The 21,697-nt window shown below is 42.7% G+C and overlaps 1 protein-coding gene across 1 annotated transcript in view; it reads right to left on the bottom strand.

Moving 5' to 3' along the window:
- The window catches only part of GRIN2B (glutamate ionotropic receptor NMDA type subunit 2B), a gene marked incomplete at both ends in the record, with an annotated part of 164,823 nt that overhangs the window by 19,673 nt on the left and 123,453 nt on the right, over positions 1 to 21,697 (bottom strand). The window contains 5 exons of the mRNA XM_079548420.1: positions 4,072 to 4,301; positions 7,319 to 7,444; positions 8,996 to 9,149; positions 9,822 to 9,993; positions 10,288 to 10,496. Coding sequence (XP_079404546.1) covers positions 4,072 to 4,301; positions 7,319 to 7,444; positions 8,996 to 9,149; positions 9,822 to 9,993; positions 10,288 to 10,496 — 891 coding nt within the window. The remainder of the gene's footprint in view (positions 1 to 4,071; positions 4,302 to 7,318; positions 7,445 to 8,995; positions 9,150 to 9,821; positions 9,994 to 10,287; positions 10,497 to 21,697) is intronic.

Here is a 21,697-nt window from a genome sequence, read left to right as displayed (position 1 = left end):
GTGTCCACCTGAAATGTTTCATTCACTTCAGGATAACGTGTTGCCTTATCTTTCAATTAACTCTTTCCTTCATTACAGAAAAAAAAATAAAAAATAAAAAAAAATAAAAAAATTCCTTTTCTTAAATGTAGGTCTATTTTATGATTAAAGCCTGTAGAAAATAAATCAAAAATACACATCAGAGTTACCAATCAAAATACTTCGTTTCAAGTACACTAAAATGATCTACTTTGGCAAATACCAGATTTTGGCCAGTTTCAACTCTAAAACTTCATTTTTTTCTGGAAATAATGGATATTCATTGGGAAAAAAAAAAAACAAACAACAACAACAACAAAAAAAAAACACAACAAAAAAATAGCTGACCTAGGCTTCATAGAAATAAGTTCTTTGTCTCAACGTTTCATTAATATCTTAAGAAGCAAATAAGTTAAATACATGTGAAATTGCAGCAATCTATATTAATTTGCAGGCATACAGAAATCCATTTCTCTCCTTTTTATGTCAATTACAAAATTACCATTCTGATACTTTATTAGCCTCTTTGGCATTTCCAACTAATTTATAGGCACGGGTACTGTTTTTTTTTTTTTATTATTATTAACCTACTGCATTCTAAATTATTTTATTTAAATGCCCTGCTGGCTGTCCACATTTGCTTTTATTCTATTATTACTGTATATGAATGGAAATTATGTATAGCTATTAGATTATTTCACACATTAGCTCATTTATATAATCTTTCCTGTATTTATTGCCTTCGTTAGACTGAAATACCGCAGGCACTTGTTTCTCTAACGAGTCTGAAGCTCTCCCATTATAGGAAATTGGGTTATATCTCCTGATTGCAGTCAGATGAAACCAGGCGCGTGCGCTGGCTGCAGCAACCTGTGACAGGCCATCTTGCTGGCCAGCCATTTGCAGGAGGGTCGTGGTGGTCCCCAGTGGCAGCCAGGCTCATAACCAGCTTCACTGCTGCACGGGGAGGGTGATGAGGGCAGGCCTCAGATCAGCTCTTGGCCAGGTCTTGCAGGATCAGAGCTGCTCTCCAGGAGGAGCAAGTTTCTCCTCCCTGACTCTGCCCATGTCTACAACAGCTGTAGGAGCCAGTTTGACATGTGATTTAAGCAGCCATGAGGATTAACGTGCTAACTGTGGATTCCTGGCTCAGCTCTGGCACCAATTTTAAGCCAGCTGACAACAAACAGGCAGCACTGTGCATGGTGAGCATCACCCAAACACACCCTCAGGGCCAGGAGACAGAGCAGCAAAGGCCACGAAGCTCAGCACAGTCACCCACCGTACTACCTACCACCCTATCATAGAGGTCCCTGCTCGAGCAGGTCTGCTCAAGCATCCCTGCAGCACAGCAAGGACATGACATTAGTCCCTGTCCTGCAAGTCACTTGTACAGAAATGCTGGGAAACAGCCAAGACACCTTCCAAGTCCTCAGACAGCTGGAATGATTCAGCCCGCACTTGTAGGGACGTAGCAGGTCAACAGCCATAGGTCCCTCTCAGCTCTTCCTAAGCAAGGACCACACTGTCTACTGTCTACTGATCTAGAGATCTCTGGGTGGGTGTTGCAGGCAGGAGCCAGCTTGACTTTGATGAGCATTCCCCCACCAGGCATAGTAATGGATTATGGGAGTGCATCTGGCATTTTGGCTGCTCTGGAGTTCTGTTTTCCTCAGGTACTGTCATGCAAGCAGATTCTGTTTCTAGATAAGGAGGAATGATATCCTTTAAGTATCTAGATCTTCATTCATCAGCTTGGATTCCATTCTGTGTGACTCCTTGTGCTGGACACAGCTGCCCATATCGGCTACAGAAGGCCAGGAGCTGATCTGCTTCAGTTCTGCTGTGGATGATATCAGCAGTCACAATGGAGATAAGAGCCTAAAAACTTAAGCCATCCCTCTTGGCCAACCAGCACAGGTCAGCAACTGCCTCCTTTGTAAATCTGAACTGACTAATTTAAGCTGGCAGGAGAAGGGAGGAAGAGCACAGCACAACTCCATCTCCAGGGTATGTGTACTGAGGGGGTTGCAAGCACTGTGCAGACTTCAGAAGAAGGAGAAAAGAAGAAATTCAGAAGAGAGAATTCCTCCCAAACCAGGTCATCCTGAAGCAGGGCTTGGGTATCTGGGTGGCTGGTCTCAAATTCTGCAGAGCTTCTGCATACACAGAGTGGAAGTCCATGAGTCCAGCAGATCAATCTCTTACTCACCCTTTTGGATGGAGTTTTTCCCACTTGTCTATTCTCAAGACACAGCAGTTGGCCTTCATTTTTAACAGCCAATTTTCATCTGGTTCCAGATGCTCTGGTATATCATAATTTTGCCCATATGCTGCACTTGCACTAGCAGCTGTGTTTGAGGCGTATCACAGCCACTTCAGTATGTACTATGGCCTTTCTCTTCCCCAAGAAAAACAGCGCATGCTTTAGGATATCAAAAGCAAACACAGGTAAGTAAGCAAAGAAAAGCAGAAGAAAATGACCTTAATCCAATACACATGAGCAGCCCTACAGTGATATCGACCAAAATAAGGCTAGAAACCTACATCCAAAGGCTCTATGAAGCTCCAGGAACTACCACTTCAATTGATATTTCACACACATATCTCTGCAGGTATGGAGAGTGTTTTGAAAAACATGAGAAAGAAAGCATAGCTATCTCTATGAGCCTAAGCATAGCTCTCTCCATGAGCACAGTCTGAAACAATAGATCAGAGGTATGAACTACCCCATTTAGTTCAGACAGTTGAAAACTTAATGGTGACAAACTAATGTTAACTCTGGTAGGGCTGGCTGGTTTTGAACAGTGCCTTTCAACCTGAGAGAATCCACAGCTTCTCAGGAGCCTGTGCAACAACCTCCACCTAACAGAAGAGCATCCTCCTCACCCCCTCCTCAACACAGAATACTGCAAATGTGAGACACTGTGGAACAAATTGAGGTTGGAATGAAAACAAATAACAGGAGCACCTCTGCATGGGTTGTATTATTCTGTCATATTTCTTTCCAGGGAGAAAACAGAAACATCTAGAAAGGAAAAAAAGGCCAATGAAAAAACCTCTTAGAAACAAATCCACCACAGAATTCCTAGCCTGATGCACATGACACTGTATACACAGGGGGACCGACCACAATTTATTTCTAGACTGTCAAGGGGCACTAAAGAGACAGTAACTATAACCAGACCAGTAGTAGCAAATCAACACACACATTCCTCTTTTTGCTGTTATCTCCAATAGCAGCGTATGTGACCTGTTGCTACATGGCTGCCTGACAATGACATGACCCCTAAAGAAGACCCAGTGACTGAGTAACAAATACAGTACGGGCAGTCGAGACTCACAGAATTCAATTATTTGTGAGTAACCTCGCAACAAAACAAAAATAAAGCAGTGCACACAGCTTCAGACCCTCATGAGCCAGACAGCGCTAACCTGCATGCATGAGCAATCTCCTCAAAATCCTCAGTGCGCAAAGCCTAGCAAAAGCAAATGCTCTGTGAGTACAAAACGCACCGCATGTAAACAAGGCAGTGAAACACAGTGAAACAGGGAATGATTTTTTGTGCTAAGCCTCCAAAGGCCTTGAAAAAATGACAGTCTAACTTAAAATGCAAGCAATAGTAAATCATCAAAGCCAAGCTGATTTACCCCCATAGGCAGAAGTTGTCCCCAGAATAAACTAACAGATCATATTTGCTAGCAGAGTAGTCACAGTTCCCACACAGACAAATTACTTCATCCTGAAAAAATGGGTTGCAGCCATTATACATATCACCTTCAAAGCAGCATTAATTCATTTCTTGCTGCCAATCAAGGTGTAGTTTGGAATCATGCAAGCAAGCACAGATCAGTTTTGTTTCCATAATTCACTCCTGAAATGCTTAAAATGTGTAAAATTTGAACTGAATACCAGTGAAGAACAGTTGTGCTATTTAAACCAGGTACTACAGTAATGTCGCAACTGAAAAAGTCTTAGTATTTTAGCAGTAAGAGAAGAAAGAGCAATACAACCTCTTCTGTGAAGAAGGCTGCTCTGGAGGGATCCATTACCTTTTTGTCGCTCAAGCCGGACACCTGGTCAACATATTCCTCTTGGATCATGAAGGCAGCCAGATTGGCAGTGTAGCTGGCCAGGAAGATGACAGCAAAGAAGGCCCACACTGACACCATGATCTTGCTAGTGGTACCTTTGGGATTCTGCACTGGCACAGAGTTGTTGAACACCAGCCCCCACAGCAACCAGATAGCTTTGCCAATGGTGAAAGAGGGACCTCCTGGCTCTAGAGTGATTGAGAAACAAGATTCCACAGTGAGCACCTCAGAGCAAGCAGTCTGCATTTCTCTTTACATACATGACTTCAGAGTTAAGGTTAGTATCTATTCCTGTGAGATGAATGTCCATAGCTATGCTCCCCTGTATTCATGACACTATATCTAAGCAAAGCATGACCCTGAAAAGTGATTTTCTAAAATGTCCTCAGCCTTCTGTATTCATTCTGTCCCAAAGATTTCCAGTGTATATAAGGGTTTTTATTATTTTTATTCCAGTTTATATAAGGGCTTTTTTGTACCTGATTAGAAAATGTAGAACACTCCATTTCAGTTCAAGTGTAGTCACCAGAAATAGTTTTCTCAGAAGAACTCTACCCTCATTTCTAGTTGTTTAACAGTGGTTTTGTTCCTAAACTCCTACCATACATCTGTGCAAAATACGGCCTTCACTGCACTTGTATAGGTGCAAGAAAGAGCATCATCTGAAATAACAAGAGTCTACAAATGCATCTGCAAGAGTGTTTTCTTACTGAGTCTGCTGATGTTACATGAGCCAGAGAAGGACCCAGTCCGTCTCCATGTACTGCATCTAAGCTACATAACATATACTTTGGTCTCTCTCAGGAAGATCAGCAGCCTCAAGAACAAATCCAATGTTTACAAAGCTGATATTTTCCCCTTATTCACTTTTCAGAGTAAAAGTTCACACATAGCCCAAAAGCCACGCATGCTCATGAAACACTATGCTTGAAACCTTGTGAAATCCTGTCTGGCTCTCAGCAGTCCCACATCCCTGGCATATGTAGGTTCCATTAGTGGGAACCAAAACATATGCTCAAATTGAGCACAAGAGGAACTGTCGTTGAGACTGCAGCTGGAATTACTCAAAAGATCGTACTTCAGGCACTGAGAAGATTCTCCTGGGAGAAGATTCTCTGGCACAATTCAAGTACTGCCTGTCACTTTTCTGATGGTGCTACCCTGGCTCTGCAACCATTTGGTTTAGCATCCCATGCTTCATGTCCTCCCTTGGGAAGGTGGGAGCCGGGTGCTGCCGCCTATGATTAAGGTTGGCTCCAGCAGAGAAACAGAAGGGAAGAAAGTCAATTGATGACTTCTCTTCAAAGCACTGAACAGGGAAAAGTATGGATCATCTGAAGGCACAAACTGTGCGTGCCCTTAATGCAGCTGAAAAATGCAAGGGGCTCATTGTGTAATCTGGGAATTGCACATTAAATTCTAAGTAGAATCATCATCTGGCAAAACTGGAGCCTTTAGATGCAAGGAGACAAACTTGGTGTAAGAAATTGGTTTGACACTCCTTGCATCTTACATGTTGGAGTGGTAACTTTTAATTCCTCTTTACTAAATGAGTGAGATGCCTGAATCATGTGTCTCTGTAAGATACGGTACTTCAAGGTACAGGTATGGACTTGCCCTAAGACACAGGTGCAAGCCGTGTAAAACATCAGTGGGAACTGTAATCTATAAGGAAATCTCAAGAAGTTCTTTGCTATTATCTTCTTCTGTTCACCAGTCACCCCATTTGCTTTGAGCCACAAATCAAGACAGCAATGGGAGTCTCTAATCCATACCAGGAATGACATTTCAAACTTGGAGTGACCCAAGAACAACAAATCAGTGTAGTTGGAGGCTAGATCAGGACATGCTCACCTAGCTTGGAGAAAGGTATCCTTATAGAGAAAATCCAGATCTAGGAGCAGATTAATACTACTGTAGACTATTTGAATGCAGCCAAAATAACATTAGCAACAGTATTTATTACCAAAGAGGCATTTCAGCCTCCACAGGCTGCTTTCTACATCTCTGTGTTATGTATGTCAGGGATAATATCTTCCTGATGGTGCAGTACCATTCATGATTACTCAGAAATGTTGATACTCCAGCTACAGTTCACCTAACTTAATAACTGTACAACTGCATACCTATATTAAAAACTGCTTCCAGTTCCACATCTGTATTAATACCTCCCAGGAGACTCACAGGTTTATCAGTATTTACTTGAATCCAAAGATCTGTGCTGCCATGAAGGTACCCCATGGTTCCATCACAAGAAAAAAAAGTTCTTCACTTCCCCATATATGTGGTTCTGCCTGCATTTCTATAAACACTTTTTTTTTTCCAACCTGATCTATGGAAGGTATCCTCGCCCATGGCAGTGTATTGGAACTGGATTATTTTAATGTCCCTTACATTCACTCCAAGTAATAAACTGGGAGCAAACGAATGCATTTACTAAAAACTCCCAATCCTACCACTCTCCACTGACCAATAAGTTCCGGAAAGGTTTAAAGTGCCGATTTGTTAGGGCATGAAATAAAGAGGTGACAACAGGCTCAACTTGCTAATTGTCCTTATACCAATAAACGAAAAAATTCTGCCTCTCAAGTTGTTTTGTCCATCCTCTCTTTAACTGTCTCCTAAAGATCAGAACCAGAGAGTTAAGTCACTCATTCCTATCTTTCCTACTGCCTTTACAATATAATTGCTTGCCCAGTCCCAGAAAAAATGAGCTTCTCATTTTCACAGCTGGCTTTGGCAAGCCAGAGAGCCAATCTGGAGAGGATGATGCCCAGCTGACAGATGTGGGCTCTGGAGTACGGCACTACATTGGGAGGCCAGCAGTGCTGCTTGCTCTCCTAAGAGATGTAGCACTGAAGGGCAGATTGAAAATGGAGAGCCCTCTGATTGCCTCAGAGAGAGCAGCTCTGTAGGCACTGCCAGCACCAGCTACCAGGATCCCTATCCCCTTCATAAGAAATGATTGGAGCTAGCGTTTGCTTTAGAGATGAAAGCATCACAGCTCAGTCTCCTGAGCCAAGCAAATTATCCATTATCCACATCTGTTTGCTACAGAGATGTTTTCCGCCTCCCTCCCTGCCCTCTCTAAGCACCTTTTAGAGTGGACTAGATCTGTATCACATTTAAGCGAAGGAAATGCCAGTAATGAAGGACCCAGGATTGAAAGCAAGAGAGGACTGTGGCAAGGAGTGGCTTCCCTTACCTCTGCCATCAGCAAGGCACCGATTATAGCCCACAGGGCTGAAGTACTCGAAGACAAAGACGGCCACTGCAGAGATGATAAGCAGCATCACAAACATCATCACCCATACGTCAGCACTGAATGGCTCTGGAGAGGAAAAGAAACCCATGCTGAAAGGCTTGATACACAGCAGCCACCTTACCCTTCCTTTCTTTGCCTTCTGGAGCACCCCAATGAGAGTGTGTGGCAAAATGGGCTTGGGAGAAACAGAAGTCATGGTAAAGCCTTCAACCCTAATCTGAACAACATCCTGAATTGGTAGAAGCATTGTTTCTTTTTCTGTAATGACTACATTCATTCTTACAGCCACATCTGTGACACACAGCTCCATTTGGAACCACACGCAGCCACTGTGACACGCATTGATAAAATAAAATGCATTGATAAAAGACTGTTCCCAGGAAGTCCTCCAGCACCATCTGGAGAGAGTGGGGAAAATGAAACAGAACTGGCAGAGTTTCAGATGAGCATCTAACTTTCAAGATGCTACTGAGCCAAAGAGCATCTCCAAATTTCTGAGGTTCAGCCCTACTGATAATAGTTTCTCAGCTATTCTATTCTTGCAGCAATTGAAACACTGGCTCATTCTAGAATTGTTAAGTGTTTCCATTCTGCAATTGTTTGATCTTTGCCAGTTTTCTCCACCTCCAAGCCTGAAGAGATAAAGATGGGACTGTACCAGATTAAGGAAACCTAGAACTCTGGCCCACATTACAGTCAATTTTCCAATCTCAATTTAATTGCAATTTAAAAATGTTGTGTTTATTTTCTTGGTTTTTTTTACACACCCCAGGTAATACTGGTGGAAAGTTGGAAGCCAATTTTCCTTGGCTAATGGCAAAAACTGATGAAGAGTGAGTAGTAATGAAACAACTTCTTGAAGAAGTTTGGGGAAAAAAAATTATCCATATAAAATTACTTCTGTTTATAAGTGTTCTCAGGTTCCTGGCAGAGAGGAGATAGTAATTATGTAACTCATGTAGCATGTTCGCTGCATCATAAAGCATTTTGTAAAGCCAAATAGTAGATACTAGGAAGACACTGGGACATGCAGTAATATTTCTGCATTCTCCAACTACCCTCCTGCACTGAAGAACAATAGAAACCGTTTTATTGGGATGCAGTGTCAGCAAAGAACTGATGGCTCGACCTTTCAAGTTCTGTTAGATATCTAACTTCCTCCAGTGTCTCTGACAAGTGAGGACTGAGTTAAAATCTTTACAAATAATGTCCCTGAAAGTACAGCCATTTATTGCTAATTGTCATCACTAAGAAGTATATGCTGGCTTACCAGCTATAATGTTTGAATCATTTTTTTTTTTCTGGCCTACACTCCTTGAACATGCCATTAGCTGAGTCACTGGGATACCACATGCTGTAGGGTAGATGGCAACCCCGAGACGCCCATTCTTTGCTAGAATTACTGAGAAATGCCTTGGAACTTCTAGGCAGTGCCTATTTGCATTTGCCTGGATTTTGCTTGCTTGGGATTAAGAACTAAAACATCACAGTTTATTTTTACATACCAGTCCCACAGGTATTCCTAAAAAGGAACTTTCAGGCTCAGAATCACAAGTAACCTTCACCTAATTTTTGATGAACACTGGACTAAATTTTAATTTTAGATTAAAATGATACCTAAGAAGGCAGAAGGTGAGACAGTTCCATTGCTACGTGACACCATGACGCTGATTCCCGTCTCAATGAAGGGCACAGAGAAATCCACTACTTCTGATCTTTCCTCGTTAATTGTGAGGGATCCCACAGCCATATAGGCCCGCTTGGTGACGACCTAGAGAAAAGAAAAGAAAATTTCACACACACAGACCCAGGGCCAGCCCTACTCAAGCATCATGAGCGTGTCCCTTCTCACCATTCTGCCTTTCCATGCAGTTCTTTCACTCCTCTAATCCCATTCCCTATATTGTTTCTATCATTTCTCCTTTCTAATCTTTCATCAGGACACCTTCTTCTTTCAGGGAATCTATAGACATTTATCTTCCCCTCAAAGCTGCTATGTGTATAAAAAATAAATCCGCAGAGGTCTTAGGATAAACACATCATCCACTGAGAAGATGTCTTATCTCATTTTTCTGTCCTTGCTTTCTCCTCCTTCTAATACTGCAAAGTCTTATTTCATTCTTTATACATCTTATATATGATCGAAGCTTAATCTAGGCTGCAGCCTCTTTGGTGCATGGATATCACATTCTTTCTTTGACTATAAAGGCCAAATTTGTGACACCACAAGGAATAATAATTAATCTCTGAGCAGGAAAGGTGGTCACGGTCAGAGAGTCAGAGCAGTTTAATTCACACAGTGCCCAGAAAGGAGTCAATCATTTCTACGGAGTCACTTCTGTCCCCTCCCTGAAAGGGAACAGAATAATGACTGGAGGTCAGACCTGACCTATGGCACCCAGCCCAGGAATGAAGACCACCACACCCTCCTTTTGCTGCTGACCTCTCCAATCATTCCATTCCACGTCCCATTGATCTTTTTCCCATGCTTGCCATTAGTCACCAAGTACAGGTCATAGGTGAACTTGACAGACTTCGAGATTTTCTTGAGGATGTCGATGCAGAACCCCTTACAACACTTCTTCATATAATCCGGCTCCTCATCAGTTTTATTCCTGAACCATCACAACAAAAAATGAGTTAAAAAAGACAAGAGAAAATTCCCTTAATTCCTCTCTATGATCAGTATGAGCTTCCCCTCCCACAATTCCCCTCCACAATGTGGAGAATTTAACTTGTGATACCTTTGCAGGAGAGGGGCTAATCATGGATGGGCACAGGCTAGGCTGAGCAAGCTGAGGTGATTTTTCTAAAAAGGATTATTAGGATGTGCCAGTATTGGCCCAGTATCCTACTTCTTGCTGAGAAGAGAGTGGACAATAGGAGGAGACAAACTTAGGGGTACATACTCAGTCACAATGCGTTTTTGGCAAGGGACTGTGTTCCTCATGCAGGTGCCACTTAGAGGGTCCACATTCTCCACAATGACAAACGGTGCCTCTTCCAGAGTCACTATACTCAGATGATCATCCTCACGCTCCTCAGAGTCAGGATAAAGCTCAAAGCGGGGCCACACGTAGTACTTCATCTGCAATTTCTTTTCCTTCCATTTCCCCACCTGTGGAGAAATACAAAACATAAGATAGACTTCTAGCTGCTCCACCACTCTGCATTAAGCACATCCCCAGGGCCAGGCAGGAGAACCACTCTGGAGTGCCCAAGCCTGTATGAGACAGAGATGTTTTAGGGAAGAAGGCTCTGAGGAAATGCATTGAAACCAAGAGAGAGAAGAGATTAAGAAATACATCTGTGAGTGTCTCATCTCTCTGATGGTTTAATCCTCTGGAGAGTGAACGGATGACCAGAGGGGTACCATCAGTACAGCCAAACAGACATGACATCTTTCAGCTTTCTCAGCCAAGCAACAACCAGATATCTTGTTGTCTCCTGAAAAGTTCAGCCTGCTAACCACAATAAAAATGATTATCTTCCTGATAAAAGAGACGAGAAATACCTACAGAACTAAAGTGAAATAAAATGTAATTTTTAAAACCTCACTTGAAAAAGTCAAAACAAATCTTATTTTCTTTTTCAAAATTTTGTTTTCATTTGTTTTCAGTGACATTAATCACATTAATTCACCTTAACCAAAGTTAGCTTTATCCAGAAATAACTCCATCTGGAAATAGGTTGCCCATTCTTAGTCAGGACTAAGTTATTCCAAATGGCAGAGGAGAGGCGACTGACGAGGTGGATGTTCTGCAGTTTTAGGAGTGTCTTCACAGGAGATAAACATACACAGAGAAGCCTGTTTAACAGTACTCTGCCTATTCCCTGCTAAGGGCTCACTAATATACCTACTCTTGTCCTTTCACAATGATGTGTTTACATATCCGAGCTGGAAACAATGAATTATTCTGTTTCTGGCAAAGAAATTCAAGCAGCATCTAAGATCTTTATTCTCAGAATTTTTCCGTAAAGATGTATTGAAATTTTACATCTTATCATTCTCCATTTCTTAAGCAGAGATCACACCTTCCGAAAGCAGAAAAGGAGGGGTGGGGACTCCTTAGTTTTATACCTACTGCCACAAATAAGAGTTGTTTTGAAGCGAATCCATTCCCTTAAGAGAAGATACGTGTAGCATGCCCACTGCCAATGGTAGACTGCTTCTTGCAAAAATTCCAGGAAAAGCAAGCACCTGAACATCAACTACACTTTGAACTATCAAAGTCTTGCCTTTGTTCTTATTTCCCCCCATCACAGTTGACACTAATTAGCACCTTGGCTCGCAGCTCAAGCTGAGTGGGCAAGAAACTAACTGGGCTTGAGAAAGAACTTTCCTGCTCCATCCTCAAAAGAAGCCGTCCAGGCCATTGCGGGGGAGAGGCTGCATGTGTATGTGGGAAGCTTGTGTGACTGCTTTTAGCAGTGTACCTGCTTGGTGGGTAAACAGAAAAGCTTCATTCCACTGCAATCCAACACCACCTCCCACCACCCCCAAATTTCAGTCATTTATTTATTTAAACGACAAGAAGGGAGGGAGAAGCACTTATTAGAGGCTCATTAGGTGTCAGCGGTTATTCTGTGAAACTCAAAGCCCAGCTGGGGTTTGGCATTTTGGAGCAGCCAGAATTCACATAAAACACTTGTCACCTTCAAAACAAACAAACAACCGCTTCATCTGGTCATGAAAGAAAAACCCACTCTGAGGGCTGGTGGAAGGAGAAGAAAGGCAGAAGAAATCACCCAGAGACAGCAACCTCCCCATCTACCCTGCAGTGCAAACACGACACCCCACGGAGAGCAGGACTGTGGTTTCTACCAGAAGCAGGTGAAGTGGCCAGGCAGTAGGTTGCTGAGTGGGCACGGAGATGTTGTTTTAATTTTTAAATATGCTTTAATCAATAAGTGGAAGTCGGCAGAGTGGGAGCCCAGGGAAGTGGTGGCCCCTTTTACCCACAAATGAGAGATTATTTTGAACATAGCAGACAGTCTCTACTCACACCACTATGTAAGTCTGCATGTGGAAAGTGCATTTCTAAGGGGACAGAGTGCATATATCCATATGCTCACCCACAGTCTGCTCAGCCTTGGACTTCCCTCTCATCGATTGAGCAGGTCAATTTATCATCAGCTGAGCCATGATTTCTGCAGCACAACTTTGGCCTTCAAGTAACTGATCTCAAATCCCTAAAACCAGTTCAGCAAAGCCACCACACAAGTAGAATAACTATACACACAGGGCTCAGGGGGGAGCAGCGATTAAGATGCTGCACAGAACAGCACAGACTTCAGCTCAATAACATTAACTTATCATAGAAATAAGCACTTGATGAAAGAGACATCCTGCAGTATCTCAGCAGCACTTAGATATCACAGTAATAGGCATGATATAAACCCCTAAGTGATAAATTAGATCAGATAGGCAAACCCAACTCGTAATTACCCAGAAGTTCTCTGGTACAGAAAGAGGACTTCATAAGGCTGCATGCTAGGCACATTTCACAGCACTGTACTACATGGGCCAATGTTATGAAATTAGAATGACAGCAACAGTCATGGCCTCCTGTGCACCGGAGTACCTAATCTGCAAATACAGCTGTACGTGCTCCTTCATTATTATACTAGTGAAGTCCTCGTAAATTGTCTGAAAAGGAGGAAAAACAGAATGTAAGGAAATGGTCTGGCCTGTTTAACTATGGACTGTCTCAAGTATCTATGCAAATACTGTACCTCATTGCTAACCCGTACAATCAAGCATAACGTATAATTATTTTTACACCTGGAGACATGTACTGCGTATGAACAAGTGACACAGAGAAAATCAGAAAAGATTTGTGAAGTGAGGGAGGGCAAACTTCTTCACATGCTCACGCATGTAAGGACCAAATGTGTACACCTGTAGTTAAAGACAGGCTTTAAGCCACGTGTGGACAATGATAGTAAAGATACTAAGAAGCATCTCATGCACAGGACAGAGACAATGCAAGAGAAAGAAAAATAAAATGTGCATTTTATGCTAGATAATCTGCCATGAGAGAGAAGGAGCAATTCACTCTGGGGACAGAGGTTAGCCTCAAAAGAATTAAATGTCACAGATTTGTCCAGATAATGATGCCTGCTCTTAAAGAATATAACCTGCCAAGCTGTGCAGAGCAGAATAAGGCACTTCTGAACTCTCAGGATATTTGGTATTAACAGCCTGTAAACTGTTATTACTTAGGTTTTGCTCAGTGCTTGCCTCAGCAAAAAGAGGAAAAATAAACCATCCCAGGCATCCTACATATTTGTCAACCTGCAGTTTCTAGACTCACTGGGTGTTCTCTGATCAGAGTCCAGTCATCCAAACTCCCACCAGGATTACTGCAGGGTCACAGAATCAGCAAAAATAAGGATGCCAGAGACCATTAACAGCCCCTTATAAATATTGTCCAAAACATAAGTATATGCCAGGGGAGGGCTCCTAGAGCCAAATTTTCACCTTAATTTCCCATTCTCTGTCCATACCACACCAGATCTTATCAAGAAAGGGAGGTCACTTGGACTGGGGATTAATCAGGAGGTATTGAGGGAGGGGAGAAGCCAACTCTCATCTTAAAATACAGAATCCTACTTCAGATTAACAAGCTGTTGGGAGAGGAAGTCCAACACATTTACAAAACAAGAAAGTGAGAGCGACTGTAGAACAAAAAGTCAATCACGATGCTATCGGTTTGCCTACGTGTATAAGCTATAACAGGCAGACAAAAGGTACAATTGCCTATAATAAGTCAGAGCCTTCCAAAAGCCTTCCAGCAGGCTGGCAAATTGCCTTAACCGCGGTATGATGCAGCCAGAACAAAAGCGTTCTGCAGTATGTTAATGCGTATCTTTAATGAAAGGTGCTGTAGCATATTAGCTCCCCAAAACTAATTCTTAACAGAGCTTTGCTCCCCTCCCAAGAGAAGCTAAGGCTTGTAACAGTCATTTGTGACAGATGTTTGCCCAACCTGTCCCTTCACTGGCAGAGAGACTGTGGTCTCTTTGGGCAGTCTAACTATCCTTGCCATTAAAAAAGTGTGGGTTTTTTTTTGCCCCAATGTCTGACCTAAATCTTCTTGCTGCAGTTTATACCAGGACAGTATATTTCCTTATTCTTCTGCATTTGCCCTTTTCAGTGTTATCAGGTCAGTAAGATATTTATAACACAACAGCTGGGTAGTCTCATTCAGTAGATACCTTAAGTGCTGCATTAGCTAAAGCAACTGCCTGTTCAAGTGACCAGCACTCAAACTAACCATTTACAAAGCCCTCCTTCAGATTTATAGTGCAGACAAATAAGAGTTTCTCCCATAAACCTCCAGGACTGTTTGTTGCAGCCACAAGAGAAGCCAACCTCTCAGTTCCTCTTAGTATGTCTGTGAAGGACCACAAAAGCATTTGGAGAAACTTCCAACTTTCAGTGTCAACTGACCGAGAAACAAAACCGCATCAAAATGTGGCCCTTCAAGGACTAAACTGGAGTGAAAGATTCAGGGTATAAAGAAATGAGGGCTTCAGACACAATTCTTGTGCAAGATACTCAGACATACTGCATTTGATTTGGGTTTAGGTTTCCGATTTTGAAGAGATGCCAGGAGAACTATGCCTGGGTAAAGTCTTTTATAGTTTTTGTTTCATCCAGGCTCCTATTTGCACAATGCCTTGCACTACTCTATTAAAATCTTCTCTAGCTTCCTGACACTCATTGTATCGAAGAGACGCAAGAAAAGGAACGAAAGGTATTTGGTTCCTTTTAAAGAACAAAAGATCATTCCAAACTCATTTAGGACTCAAACGCTTTCTGCTTTTCCCAAAACATTTTTTCTCCTTTATATTACATTTTCTTTTCCAGGAGCTGAGGGGCTTTTTCATTCCAGTGGGGAACATAAAGGCAACAGCACAGGGCAGGAACTGGAAGGCACCAATTCCCTATTTTGCCAAGGACCTCTGGGACCTGATCTGCAAAGACACCCTTGTGTCTCTGCTTCACATTGTGTAAAACGGAGATAATTGTATGTTCTCGCTTCTGGGGTGCATGGAGTGAATAAACACAGAAATAGTCATGAGGTTCAGAAATACTATGGAAATTGGGAGATATACACATGTAGCTAGATGTGGGAATTCTTACAGTAAGTACGGAAAGCTTTCTGCTTCTTATTCTTTTGTCAATTAAATGGAAAGATCTTATGTAACTTTTACATATGATTTTAATACACAAAAAAGGGAAAATCAAATATAGAAAATATATAGGTAGAATATCTGGCAGAAAACAGTAATATTATTGGCAACATAGCTGATGCAAAAGCATACCTTACCCCTCTAGAAAGGTGGGAGAGTCTAGGGAGAAGTAAGAGCTTTGTTGGTACAATTCATGTAGATTCTAAATGAGGACATACAGAAACCAGAACAAGTAGGCAGGATTGAAAAGGGCTACTGTAGGAATAATAGAAATACCATAGAAATAATAGTTTTAACTGGGACACTGCCAAAGGTATGTCCTGCTCGGAGTACATAATAGTAAATGCAAACCTGAGGGGTTGGAACATTTGTGCTGCAGTAGCCTGAAATGAAATAAATCATGCATAAATAAAATAAAATCACTTGGGATTAAAACAGTTTTCAGAAGCCCAATTTAAGGTATTTTACAGGGGTTGTAATAGCTTTATGGTTTAACCCAGCAGGTGACTGAGCACCACACAGTTGTTTGCTCACTTTCTGCTTCCCAGTGGGATGGGAGAGAGAATCACAGAAAACAAAGTAGAACTCATGGGTTGAGATAAAACTATGTATTAAGTCAGATAAAAGAATAATAATTATGACTATATATATGTGTGTGTGTGTGTGTGTATATATATATAAATGTATAAATGTATATAACAAATGTATATAACAAGTGATGCACCCCCCACCACCAATGCCCAGCTAGCCCCCCACGCAGCAGAAGAGAGACAGATGCCTTCGCACCCCCTCCAAAACTTGTTCCTCATGATGTCATAGGACATGGAATATGCCTTTGGCCAGTTCAAGTCAGCTTTCCTAATTCTGTTCCCACCCAGCTCCTTGAGCCCTTCACTGCAAATATCCTGGGCTCCATACCATACTGCTGAGCAGCAACTATAAACATCTGTGTTACCAACATTGTTTGTGTCCTAGGACCAAAACATAGCATTATATTAGGCACACTAAAGAAAACAATTCCATCCCCACTGAAACTATGACATACAGAAACGTGCTGGAGATTCACAGGCTTAGCTTTCATGGACAGAGATGTTCTTACCATTATTAAAGAGGAATTATATCAGAAACTAAGTCATTTTAAAAGGCTTGAGTGTCACTAGATAAGGTAGGAAACAAATGCAAATTTTAACAGTAGCACCTGGATGCCTCATTTTTCTAGATTTGATTGGTGACACTTTTCTTCACCTCAGAATTACTCAACAGACAATAGGTCATGCTGTTTTACACTTGGTTTGGGCAAGCAGCAAAGAACCTTACAGAAAAGCAAGTTATCAAAAATAACCTTGGCTTGATGCTTGATTAAGGGAACAGAGAGCCTACCTTAATGGAGGAGATTAAAAGGCTTGTTTAACCTAGATAAATGAAAGCCAGAAGAGGATATGATTGCTCTGTATAAAGAAAGGGGAGACAGATAGTCAAGGAGGAAGGAAAGTTGTTTTGTTTTATGTAGAAAAACAGTGTTGGCTCAAGAGCAACTGGTTATGAGAAAATTTGCCTTGAAAACAAGATGGCTTTTAACCACCAGAGGAGAGAAGTTCTAGAACAGCCAGCCAGAATAAGCAGTGAAGATAACAAAAATGGGGTTTGTGTAGGTCTATATGATGTTGCTGTCTAGAGCAGCAGAGAAGGAACCAGATGAGCCTTTCCAGTCCACTGGCCTTAGGAAGCAAAAACAGGAGCAGTAATTCCTCTGTGAAAAGCCTTTTGTCTTTGCCTTTACAGTCTGCAGATGTCAAAACTTAATCATTGTATCTCTGTCCTCCAGCTATCCCACGTGAACACAAAGGCTCTTATTATTAATGTCTCCACCTCTTCGAACTCATACTTTCCTCATTCAGCAGCAAAATTTTCTCCAGGGCTCTGAGAATAGAACATCCCTCTTAGCCTTCACCCAGACTGGTTAAGCTGTGACTCTCACTCTCACACTGCTGAGTTCACAGCTATTGCCAATTGCTGTGAAGCTACAGGTCTCCATCCTCACATAGGCAGGTAGAGATGCCACAGAGAGCAAAAAAATCTCCTGTTTACAGACACTTAGGGTGATTAATTAGCCACATCAACCAATGCAGACAAGAAGTGGCTGTGAATTCTCCACAAGTGAAATTAATTAACATAAAAACAGCCCTTTTTTGTGAACCTCAAGTTCACCTTCCACAGCCAGCTACTTTTTTCACTGCACCTTCAGAAGCAGGAATTGTTTCTAACAGCCCTTCAGTTAAGCATCTAGATTACAAGAGATGGTGGATTTTTCTTTATCTTTGTAGAGCACCTAACATATAACAGAGAGAGGCTTAGTGCATAATGCAGACAGGGTGAAGTATCAGCCCTGGCTCTACAACTCATTTCTGCAATTCTGGGAATAAAAGCACTTCGCAGAAGCACAGTTCCCCAGCTCACTAAGGTCTGGCATTTACACAGCTTTTGCTATTTCTGCTGAAACATTTCTTTCTAGGTGCATTTATATGCTTTTTGCAATTGCTAAGGTCCCGTCCTCTGCCACGATTAGTATGAGAAGGTTAATGAGATATACTTTGAGTGCTTCTGTCTTCTGCAAAGTCAATGAACTATGGAGCTCCACTGGTGTCACAAAAAGGTCAGGACAGCATGAATGCCAAGATGTTTGCCTTGGTAAATCATTCCTCCAAACCAGAGGGTATCATGAGAGCACTGCAGGCATAAAAACAGCCTGAAATTATAGCTTCCTCTAGGTGATGGTGTTGTTTCTGGTGGTAGCATTAACTCGGCAGTGAAGAAAGTGGTTCATCCAGACAAGGCTGATGCACACAGGAGCTGTATGGCTTCCAGAGATACGTATGAACTCAAGGTCCTCAATACTCCATGATGTATGGGTGACTAAGATTTACAGAAGTGCATGCTATAATCAGCACAGGCATAACAGAGAGACACAAGGGAAGAGGTTAGAGGGAGCTGTTTGTGGTTGTGTGGCCTATGATCTGAGTAGGCTGAAGGATGTAACTCAGCAAAGCAATAGCTTCTAGAGGGCAGAACCAGGAGTTAGGATTTTGCAAGAATTAGAGAAAAAAATGTATACAAAAAGCACTACAGAGTGAATGTATCATCCAACACAACTCACCTCCAGTTAACGAGTAGTAACACCCCTGGTTTAGGCTCTTCAGTAAAGTTTGCACCCTTTGGAGCCATCATGCCCTTCTGAAACGATTCTGGGTGAGGACAGGGGAGTTTAATACAACGTCCTAAAAACCAGCAACACCAGGCTATTCTGATTCTGATCTGGAGAAAGCCAGGGAGCTTATATTACTCCTATCCTTGCTCATCTAAGATGAAAGAACAGTTCACCTTGAGCATATGTGCCGCTCTCCTCTGCAGAATCGTGAGCTGGGGAAAAATGTAGCTGGCATATTGGTAGGACTGCATGTTTTGTGTGACAGGGGGTTCAGGAGTGACAAAGATTTACAAATAAGTGTATTTTTATGTGCATGTATAGGCATCTAAATGCCTTCTGAAAGCATTTTCAGGTCTACAGCAGGGCATCTGCATTGTGCAGGTGTGCGTCTGCATCCAGTACGTGTCCATGCATGTAATGCCTTACCTAATGATTTTTCCCCTTGGCTTTTCCTGTTGAGTGCTGGGCTTGAGTTTGCATTTTGCTGAGCTTTCATTTCTTTCACTCAGGCTTTTTTCTTCCCTTAAAACATGTTACACAGAGGGAGGGATGGACTTGCCAATTCATGTTACAGTCTGGGAGACTATTTAGAGCTCTGGCTGATAAGTGGGTCCTGTACAAGTGATGTGTGAACCCCTAATGTCTGCTCCTCTATCCAGCAACACTTACTTCATACACAGCACAAACATCTTATCCCAGCATCTCTTTGGAACTGAGGCTGAGAGTATGCTTAAAAACACAGGTCCAGAGGAAAGCCAAAGACATCTCTCTGTGCTGAGGAAGGCTCTGTGTCAAAGCAGGCCCCCACTGGGGTAGGAAAAGTGGCAGCACAAAGAAGGAGGTAGTGAGCTGCCTAAACCCTGCTGTTCTCTAAGCTGTGAAAGCAAGATAGAAGGCACTGCTTTGAAAAACATCTATGAAAATATCAGAGAGATCCCTGAACTTGCGTTGGGGGGGTGCCATGGCAGGCACAGCATCCTGCACACATGAGCCACAGACCCTGCCCTCAATGCAACAGCCGCACATGCATTATGCATGCAGGTAGGCATTGCTGCATGAACACCTTCAGCAGAGAGATGCAACACATTCAACTCTTCTCTCACTGGGGACAAGAGGGGAACACACCTCCAGAGGAATTACTGCCTGCATTGGAAGCAAGATTTCAGTGAAGGTCTGCATGCCCCTGCTCCTTCCCAAGTTGGATATAAGGAAAAATTTCTTCTCAGGAAGAACAGTGCTGCAGTGGCACAGGCTGCCCAGGGAGGTGGTGCAGTCACCCTCCCTGGAGGTGTTCCAGAACTGTGTGGATGTGGCACTGAGGGACATGGTTAGTGGGCATGGTGGGGATGGGCATACGGATGGACTAGATGATCTTAATGATCTTTTCCAACCTTAATGATTCTGTAATTCTATGATTCCCTGTCCCATCACCACTCAGCACCTAACACCTGCATGCCAGCGGTCCTGCACCCTATCACCATGCACAGTCCCTGCTGCAATGACACCAGGAGATGAAGACTCCAGAAAGACAGCTCACAAGCTGCAGAACCCACTGATTCAGACAAGCACTGGGCTTTGTTTGAAAACCATGGTGCTCTGCCCAAACAGTAGACGAGACCTGGCAGCTCTACCTGCACCCTACAGACAAAACCTGACCCTTGGATAGGATCCACCAGTGGGACAGCTGGTTCACCACACACATATGCATTGCTGCCATGCTGCCTGGAGCCAGGAAACATTGTGAGCAGCAGGGAGCTGCTCTGCCGAAAGATTTCACTCCTTTCTCATCCATACACAAGTGCAGACAAATACACACACAGGTACCCCCAGCAGCAATGATCCTAAGCTGATCTGGGCTTGGAATCCAGCGCTGCCAAGGGCCCAGCTGAGGCCATCTGGGCTGCGCAAAAGGAGTATGATCAGACTTGAGTACGGTTAGAGAGAAAGGTAACCTTGAAATCCGCGTCTTGGGAAGGAGAGAAGAAGCTATCTGATTTGTCAGTCCTAGCTAGCAAAGCAGGGTTAAGCCACGGACTGCTCCTGCGAGCATAGCCGAAGGGAGATAAAATTCTGCCATTCTCTGAGCACAGATGGACACACAAAAATAGGCACACCTATTTTTCAAAGAGTCGTATGTCATTTTGTCCCCAAACATGTCAACAACAAAGCAGGTATCATGCAATTCCCTTTCTACAGCCTGAAAGTAGAGGAACAGGCACACAGCAGCAGTCTTGGAGATACAAGACGAAGCTGAGGCTCTCAGCAGGTTGCAAAAGGTCTTCTGAGGCACATATAAGTCCACGTATGAAATGACTTCTCAAAGTCTAGAATTAGCTAGATGACTTCATATACATATTGAAATGCGTGTGTACTATATAGTTACCTCTATTACACGGAGAGTTAGTAGAAGGCCTGTAATTAGTTTCTCTGACACTTCCATTACAAGAATCTTCAGGCTGGTTCTCTGAGAAAAGCCAACATCTCCAGGTTTTGCAACAGGCACTTGAAAGTCAAGGGGGAGGCTACCCTGATTGGCTAAGGACGTGATTCTTACTTTGGCCCATCAAATTTCATTCAGTCTTAATTGCATTATAAACTGTTAAATAATCATCATTTCTTTTCCATCACTTTCTTGCAGAAATCCTAGGAGACAGCCCAAATGGAATCTGAGCACAAATGTTTCAAGAGCTAAGCCATCAACCCAGTAAACCAGTGGGGATGCCCCTACCAGTAGGACAGTCATAACAAAGAATGTTCTAGCTTTAGCGGGGCAAAGGAGAGAAAGCCATATTAGGAGACAAGCCACCTATGTTCTCCTCTACCTTTTAAATGCACCTCACTGTGAAACCATCACTTGCACTTTGCCATTTAGGAGGCAGAAGAAAGGCAAACCACTGTGGAACACATGCAGG

The sequence above is a fragment of the Tetrao urogallus genome (assembly GCF_951394365.1).
Source record: "Tetrao urogallus genome assembly, chromosome: 1".
NCBI classification, from domain to species: domain Eukaryota; kingdom Metazoa; phylum Chordata; class Aves; order Galliformes; family Phasianidae; genus Tetrao; species Tetrao urogallus.
Note: the sequence above shows the minus strand (reverse complement) of the source record. Positions and strands in the feature narration are given on the sequence as shown.